This window comes from Perca fluviatilis, chromosome 4 (assembly GCF_010015445.1).
Source record: "Perca fluviatilis chromosome 4, GENO_Pfluv_1.0, whole genome shotgun sequence".
In the NCBI taxonomy this organism is placed as follows: domain Eukaryota; kingdom Metazoa; phylum Chordata; class Actinopteri; order Perciformes; family Percidae; genus Perca; species Perca fluviatilis.
The window spans coordinates 19,242,685-19,251,669 of record NC_053115.1 but is presented as its reverse complement, the minus strand read 5'-3'; the positions used below and the strand labels follow the sequence as shown (position 1 = coordinate 19,251,669).

Here is an 8,985-nt window from a genome sequence, read left to right as displayed (position 1 = left end):
GGTCGAGAACGACAAGGAGGAAGGGGGCCCATATTCACGCAAGAACAAGAGAGAGAGATCATAAACATGGTTTTGGCCAATAATGCTATCAGGCTCAGAGAAATCCAAGCCAACATTATCAGTGACCATGCCATTTTCAATAATGTCCATCAGGTCTCTCTGTCAACACTGGCACGCATCCTGAAAAGACATCAGGTTCAAATGAAACAAATTTATCGAGTGCCTTTTGAGCGGAATTCAGAGAGGGCCAAAAGGCTGCGGCATGAGTATGTGGAGGTATGTATTGTTCACTTTAGCACTGTGATGTTGCATACTGCACACATTACCTTTTTACATGTACATTGACCATATACTGGATCCATCCTGAACTACGCAATCTTTTCTTTTACTGTATTTCAGAGAGTTTTACAGATGGATGCTGAAGAACTCCCGCATGAACACATATACATAGATGAGGCAAGGTTCAACCTCACAAAAGCAAGAAGGAGAGCCAGAAATATCATTGTCCACAGGGCTATAATCAATGTCCCAGGGCAACGAGGGGGTAACCTCACCCTTTGTGCTGCCATTACAAAGAATAGGGTCCTCCTCCGTCATGCCAATATGGGCACTTACAACACACCTCACATTCTCGCATTTTTGGACCGATTGCACAACATCGTCAGAGCAGTTAACCAAATGCACCAGATGCAATACATTGTCATCTGGGACAATGTGTCATTCCACCGCTCTGCTCTTGTCCAGAACTGGTTTCAACACCATCCACAGTTTACAGTACTATAACTTCCACCATACTCTCCGTTTCTAAACCCAATCGAAGAGTTTTTCTCTGCATGGCGGTGGAGAGTTTACGATCTCCAGCCCTGCAGCATTGGTCTTGTGTAATGTTTGATGAACTTATTGTATATTTGTACTTTCTCTTTGTAATTGATTTATAGTACTCTAATCACTGAGAAGTATAATTGCTAAAAGTGTTTTAGGTTAGCAACAGCAGTGTGTATCTGGTTAAAACTTAATTAAGTCAAATGGAACGTGTGTGTTTCATTTGGTAACAAAATATGTTTTTTATAAATTAGTGTATAGTTTTTGCAAGTGTCTTTCATTTTGCAAAGGTGCAAGGGTGTTGTGCTAATTGGGTGTGTGGTTGTGCTAATTGTGTGTAGTGTTTTGAAAAACACTGTCCCTGTTTTCAAAATCGTGCTTAAGCAATTGAAAAAAACTGTGTATATATATGTGTATATGTTTTGACTGAAGTGTATATGTTTTGACTGAAGTGTGTCATTTTGCAAACAATCTAGGAATTGTGGTGAGTGTGGTGTTGTAAAAAATTTTTAAAAACTGTAACAGCAGATATCTGCAATAGTTAATATCAGAATCATACAATGTCAATGAAATGAAAAAGCCAAAAAAAACGTACATTTTAACTTATTTCCAAACACCACTGACGTATAGTCGTAAATGCAGCAAGCAAGCCAGATGTGTGCATCACTTAAAAGTGTCCCCTGGAAACACTTCTGTTATGTTGTGGTCTATTTGCGTGCGTTTTCTTATTGTTGCGTGTTGTGGTTTATTTGCATGCGTTTTCTTAATGTTACCTGTTGTGGTTTATTTGCGTGCATTTTGTTATTGTTGTGCTTTGTGGTCTATTTGCATGTATTTTCTTATTGTTGCATGTTGTGGTTTATTTGTGTGCGTTTTCTTATTGTTGCTTGTTGTGGTCTATTTGCGTGCATTTTCTTATTGTTGCGTGTTGTGGTTTATTTGCGTGCGTTTTCATAATGTTGCGTGTTGTGGTTTTATTTGCGTGTGTTTTCTTATTGTTGCGTGTTGTGATCCATTTGCATGTGTTCTCTTATTGTTGTGTGTTGTGATCTGTTTGCGTGTGTTCTCTTACAGTTACGTGATGTGATCTATTTGGTGCATTTTCTTAAGTTACAGTGCAGTGGCCTCTCAGGGCCACCGTACCTTTGTTTATTTGTACTTTGTTTTAATGGACTAATAAATCTTCCACCTCAAACTTTTTCCCGCCTGCCTGCCTGCTCTCTGCCTTTGGGTCCTCAACTTCCCTGAACCCTAACACACGCGGCTCTTTTGAAACAGTGGCTGTCTCACCAGCTATGTGAGGTTACCACCCACATTTTTAGTGTAAAGGGAGTGGCATCCGCTTTCATTGCGCAATATGTCCCCATGATTCACTCGGTCTTATCCACACTTAACGGCATATGATGTGCTATTAGATCTGGTGTGCCAGGTCTCCATCCTCCGGCAACAGAGTGCCGTGAGGAATGTGCTTTGCATTAATTAATGATGATCTTAATCTTAATTATGGAGCATCTTCAGAATCCATGCGGCAGGGCTTCACAACGTTAAGCAGGCCAGTCATGGGGATAGCCTATCAGATTTTTAAGCAAACAATATAATTTTGTTACATAACAAAACCTGTACAGTGTGAGAAGGAAGAGGAGCTAGTCTATGCTATCTGCTTGTGGATTTTGGTGTCACAGGTGGCATTGACTACATCGGCTTCGCACTTAACTCAATAGCAACAGCTCTTACAGGGCGAAGCCTATATGCAAAATAGACGAGTTACGTATTGTAACTCCAGATTTTATGAGGCATAGCCCTCTAAGATCCGGGCCACCTGCTTCACTAACATTGGCTAAAGAAAAATGCTGATGTTGGTAGCAGATCTCTGGTCTCGCAGCTGTAATATTCAGTAACTGTGGACGTAAGAGAGGCCGGGCAGGGCACAAAGGTGTGAAAGAAATCTTCACAACTGCGCATGCACGAGGGATAAACCCAATAGCAACAGCTCTTAGAAGGCTAGGCCTATACTCATCGAATCTGGAGTTACAATACCTAACTATCGTTGATATGTGTGCACCAATACATTTTAAGAGATAATCATTTGTAATTGTTACATTAAGAAAATGAAATCCCTCACTCATTCCTTCCTGCAATACTTAAATATATAGTAACCTAGTCGTGTATTCCATTTTAAATTGTAATTAGTACTATTTTAAAGATATATTGAATATTCTTCAGTTAAAATTTAATAAGAAATATGAATTATTTCTACTTACCTTGCTTCTATAATTGTGAGAATTTAAACATAGCCTTCCATAAAAAGAGAAAAAAGTTGTTCTCATAGTATGACTTATTTTGTAATGCAACACTTTCTCCTTTATTTTTCCAAAACATATAGATTAAGAAAACATGGCAAATGTAGAAAGGTAGGTCCCTTTCTTAAGGTCAAATATCAGTCAAACTTGAGCTGTCCACTTCGTCACAATCCTCTTGTAATCTTGTTGTGGATAAACACGGGAAGGTATTAAACAGATCAACTGGACAGCATAAGCTGTGGGAGTGGGCTTACACCACTAGTGACTACTGTGTGACTGTGCACACTATTTCTACTGTCCATCAATTGAAGCCTGAGCAAAGAAGGTAACTGAAAATGGTTTGGGACGGAGGATTCCAGCCCAATGGCACAGAAGGCAAGAACTTCTACATCCCTATGTCCAATAAGACTGGGGTTGTTAGAAGTCCTTTTGAATACCAACAGTATTATATGGTAGATCCCATCATGTTCAAGCTTCTAGCTTTCTACATGTTCTTCTTGATCTGCACTGGAACTCCCATCAATGTTCTGACATTGTATGTAACGGCTACAAACAAGAAGCTCCGGCAACCTCTCAACTACATCCTGGTCAACCTTGCTGTGGCTGGACTGATCATGTGCATGTTCGGATTCACTATCACCATCATATCTGCTTTCAGTGGCTACTTCATTCTCGGAGCCACTTCCTGTGCTGTTGAGGGATTCATGGCCACACTTGGAGGTAAGAATGGCGTATCAGGAGAATCCTTCTTCAGTGTGTCTTCAATGTGTTTGACTTTTTTTTTGCATAATATTAATTAATCTATACCTTTCTTCTGTAGGTGAAGTTGCTCTATGGTCCCTTGTAGTCCTGGCTGTTGAGAGATACATTGTCGTCTGCAAACCCATGGGAAGCTTCAAGTTCAGTGGAACTCATGCAGGAGCTGGAGTGCTTTTCACCTGGATCATGGCTTTTGCATGCGCTGGACCCCCACTGTTTGGCTGGTCCAGGTAATGTACACATTCTTTACATTTTTCTTTTACTTTAGATTTTAGGTTAATATGAATTCATATTTTAAACTGGTATGCAAAAATGTCTATATTTCTAACCACTCAAAAACACCATTTAGATGTTTTAGATGCATAAGGTAAATGTCTGTTGTCATAAACATTGATAAATGTCTGCATGATTTGTTCTTCTTAAACCATACACAGGTACATTCCTGAGGGCATGCAGTGCTCCTGTGGACCTGACTACTACACTCTGGCTCCAGGCTACAACAATGAATCATATGTCATCTACATGTTTACTGTCCACTTCTTCACTCCCGTCTTCATAATTTTCTTCAGTTATGGATGCCTTGTCCTGACAGTCAAAGCTGTAAGTGAAAGTTTAAAAAAATGTTTTATCTATTATTAACATTCAAATAAACTAACTAAACTAAAAATGCCACTACTGTATATTGTAGAACTTATTGAATGAACTGATATTTTACTTTATTTACCTTAGGCCGCCGCCAAGCAGCAGGAGTCAGAGTCCACCCAGAAGGCAGAGAGGGAAGTAACACGCATGTGCTTCTTGATGGTTATGGGCTTCCTAGTAGCCTGGGTGCCATATGCCTCTTTCGCCGGTTGGATCTTCCTGAACAAGGGAGCTTACTTCTCCCCCCTGACAGCAGCTATACCCGCCTTCTTTGCAAAGAGCTCAGCATTGTACAACCCTGTTATCTACGTGCTGATGAACAAACAGGTACACTCAATACGGTCTAGCTGCTAGTATTTGCTTTTTCTTCTTTTTTCAATCCTGAACAGTGAACTTGTTTCTCAATTAACTGTCTTTGCCTTCTTTTTCAGTTCCGTAACTGCATGCTGAGCTCTGTTGGAATGGGTGGCTCGGTGGAGGATGAGACTTCAGTCTCTGCCAGCAAGACAGAAGTGTCCTCTGTGTCTTAAGGGGAGACACTGCAGGTGAATAGGAGAAAAAATATGAACTAATAGATATTACCATGAAACTTCCCCAGTTGATTACTTACATTAAAGTGATGGTTTGGAGTAATTTCACCCTAGGGTCTTTTGCACCATGACCTCGAGCCAAACACAACCCAAGAAGCTTTTTTGGAAATGTTTTGTTAAAATATGCAAATGAGGCATTATCTAATGCTAACTTTTGCTAAATTTAGGAGAAAGGTAGTAAAATAAACAAATACATGTGTATTTGTGATTTTTTTTCCCCCAATAGTCTGAAAGAAGACATGCTATGGAAGTAAAATAGCCCAAAACTCAAAATTGAAAGATTATGGTTTTGCCTGGGGTCATGCCTTAATCACAATGCCATCCTCAACTCTGTAGATATTTTTCTTAATGATCCCTTCCAGATTTTGAAAAAGTCAATTGTCTTTTTTTTTGCCAAACAGATTCATGGATATGATGAACGGACTCTGGACTAAACACGCTGAGGGATTCAACTGTAATGAAATGCATATGCTGTGGAGGTTATCTTGCACAGCTTTTGTGTCTGTGTGTGCAAGAACATGTGAGTGAGTGAGTGAATGAGCTATTGAGTCAATTAACTGTGACTCATATGCAGGATTTAATGACATTCAAAACACGTAAAATGTGACACTATTTTCTGCCATGATGAATGTGTAACACAACGAGTCTCTTTTCTTGTAATTAAGTGTTTTACTGGTCTACCAGTAGCATAATTGTAATGTATTATGAAAGCAAGCAATATGAAAAAGACAAAAAATATGGGATAAACTAGGTAATACATGCATTAAAAAAAAATGTACTCCTGTGTTCATTTAACATAATACATGCTGGTTTGATTACCTGTTGTTTAAACCAAAGTAGCCTACACATTCACAGATTTGAGAAACATATTTTTAAGGTCAATTACCAGTTAGTGTAGTTTTGCCTGTATGTCAAGTCAAGTTAGATAAAAAAAAAAAGTTTGCCTCAGAGTTCTTTAAAGTCGGTAATTGGAAAAAAACAAAAACAAACAGTAACCTTTAATGGAAAAAAGGAAGGACAGAGGAGGGATCCTTTTGCATTTGAATTCAATTTAGAAATGTAAAACATTTCATTCATATCTTGGTATTCGCAATCGGAAGAAAGAGGTCCATACTGTCACTACTACCCCTTTGCGTCACACCTGAAATGGCTAGCCGGGTGTCTGGGTTTTTTGATTGCGTGGGCTTGCGGTGTTCAGTCATGGTACTGCATTGAAATCATAGTTAAATATATAATGAATGGTGTCCCCAGGCTGCCTGTCCACTCTTTTCATTGGTTTATTTTTTTTTATTTTTCTTGCAGCCCACTGTTCTCTACATTCATGCAGCCAACTCGCAGAGGTCATTATGACGTGATTATGGTTTGGGTCCTCCAACGGCGGCCCCTTGCTCAAAAACAAACCGTTACCTTGTACACTTCATTCAGTGGTGCTTGTTAGAGGATGCGGCCAAGAGCAAAAATAAGCTATACAAATAGATAATAATAATAATTAGGCTAAACTGAGCAACTTCTTCAATAAAACCAGCTAGTAGTTTGAGAGTGAAGCCAAGTGAAGACGATGAAAAAAGCTACAGGATGTGTGGCCTGAAAACCACCGTTCATATTCATGAATCAAACTTTTTCTTGTAGCTCTTGAGCTGCAGTCACTAGTCCAGTTTGCTGCTAACAGTGACAATGAAGAGCCAGTACCAAGCACAAACCATGAGCCCGTAACTCCTGAGTGCTTCCCACTCAGGAGTTACGGGCTCATGGCTAGGGTTACTCATTGAGTGAATATAATAAGAACTAGAATTATTATTAATGAACAGTATGGTGTAAAGTAGGCCTAGACCTTTAGACAGGAGATAGGAGATAATATAGGAGATAATTAATGATCCCAGATGATTCGGCACTGCATTAAGGAAACTGACTTGATCAGAAAGCTTTATAAAAAGGGGAGGTTTGTGCTGAGAGTTATGACCATTTTTAAAATTGGATTTAGTGTCAGAAGCAGAACCAGTAGTGTGCATAGCTGCTGTCAGTGTGAAGGGCACATCTACTGTAAGCTGTGGTACAGTGTGTGAACAAGCAAACATGATCAGATAGTTACAATATAGGCTACCCACTATCCATTCCCAAATGTTACTAGTGACCCATTATGCCTTTTATCATCGAAAGTAACATAGTAAATATACTAAGCCCACGACTGAAAGTGAATAGGATGAAGGTAATATGAAATATTATACAAAGAATATTTTTTATTTTATTCTTTGTCTTTTGATTTTACATTTTTATTCATTTTATTTCATTTCAAGGTATCTGTGAACACTTATTCGCACAGAGCATAGATTCTGATATTATATCATTGTGTTATTGTAAAGATGCTAACAACATCTAATAAATCTACATTGTGAAGCAACTCTAACTGTATTCGCACTGAATTGGCAAAAATACACTGAATTACAAGGCTATAGAGAACAGTGCCCAAATGCTGACTTGTATAGGCCTACTAAGGTTTTAATCACATTATTTTAATAAAGTCAGTTGTGAAGTAAAGTGAGCCGGTCAAGGCATAACACTCCAGGGCTGAAAATGAGTCCCACTCTAGCCCTGGAGTCAAGTCACAGAGTCCCTAAAGGCCGTTTTACAGAACTCTCGCCGTAGCCTTAAAAGTGGCCTGATGTTTATACTTATGCGCTGGTGTGTGCGTCGAGCGAGCCGCATGTGAGTGAGTGTGTGGTAGAGGGAGAAGTCAGAGAGTGCCGGCGATTATCTTCGGAGCGAGTAGACTCTAGAGTCATAGCGAGAGAAACAAAGTGTCTCCCCTGAGCTTTCTGACCACGGTGGGAAATCTGGAGCAGGAAAAGTGAACCCTCTCCTTGATTTCATGTTGTTTATGGAGAAGGAGAACCAGGAAATGAGTCGGGGGAAAATGCAATGCTACCACATAAGCCACGGCCGAGCTACGTGCGTCGCTGCGACGTGTAGTTACATTTTTCGAGAGGTGCACGTCAGGCTACGGTGTAGGGACCCTGCGCCGTCAATTCGACGCACAACTATAAAAAGGCCTTAATCCCTCACTGCCGTGCAAGGCGGTTCAAGGTAAATAAGAACAGAGGGCATTCCAAAAATGCTGCTCAACCAGGTTGTTTTGTTAGATTTAATCCTTTGACAGTAGTTTTACTGACTTTGGGTAACATGAACGCAAGTTTAAAGCAATAGATAACTCATAAGACATAATTGTCAGAAAGACAGATGGCAACCTTCAGTATAGGAGAGCTTAGAATTTTAACACAATTGACGTAATCGTTTTAAGCTCTTATAATAGCAGGCAGGGGTGTAAACTTCCAGTTCTTGCAATAGAGCAGTGCGAGACCACCTCCCCTCCCGGATGAGCGGGGATTACAGATGTAAACAAATCCATGCGGGGCTGCTTTCATGTGGAAGAAATCATCGCTCCGCTGCCACGCAAGACACAGAAAGTCCAGTCCACGGCCCACAACGAAGTCGCCGACAAGAGAAGCCCCGCCGGTGAGGGATCTTATGTTGAACAATCCAGCTTTCCGTCGGTTTGACTTACTGTGCATATCCGATCTGGGCAGATGAGGCTTCAAATCACCGTGATTAACAGTCCAGAGACAGGGGAATATTTTGCCATCCTTGCGAGCCATGTAAATTTTGTTGCGACAAGATCCTTGGTGGACACACTTTGGGTGTCGGAGAATTCCGTATTGACACAGAAGCTCCACAGAAGGTGCATAGTTCCCCCCATAGCCGGTAAAGTTCACTTATTAAGTATTTCCTCATCCTTACTAAAGCAGATGTAGCCTTTGCATGGAGTTGTTGTGGCTAGGTAACTTAACTTGCATCCTCCGGTGGAAGACGCAGGCCAG

The 8,985-nt window shown here is 40.3% G+C and overlaps 1 protein-coding gene across 1 annotated transcript; it reads left to right on the top strand.

Moving 5' to 3' along the window:
- The first annotated feature begins 3,349 nt into the window (after nt 1–3,349).
- Nucleotides 3,350–5,742, top strand: LOC120556932 (green-sensitive opsin-like). The gene is made up of 6 exons (XM_039796822.1): nt 3,350–3,842; nt 3,943–4,111; nt 4,316–4,481; nt 4,611–4,850; nt 4,955–5,068; nt 5,515–5,742. The coding sequence occupies exons 1-5, from the start codon at nt 3,458–3,460 to the stop codon at nt 5,051–5,053; spliced, it is 1,059 nt and encodes a 352-aa protein (XP_039652756.1). The 5' UTR covers nt 3,350–3,457; the 3' UTR covers nt 5,054–5,068; nt 5,515–5,742.
- Nucleotides 5,743–8,985: the final 3,243 nt, after the last annotated feature.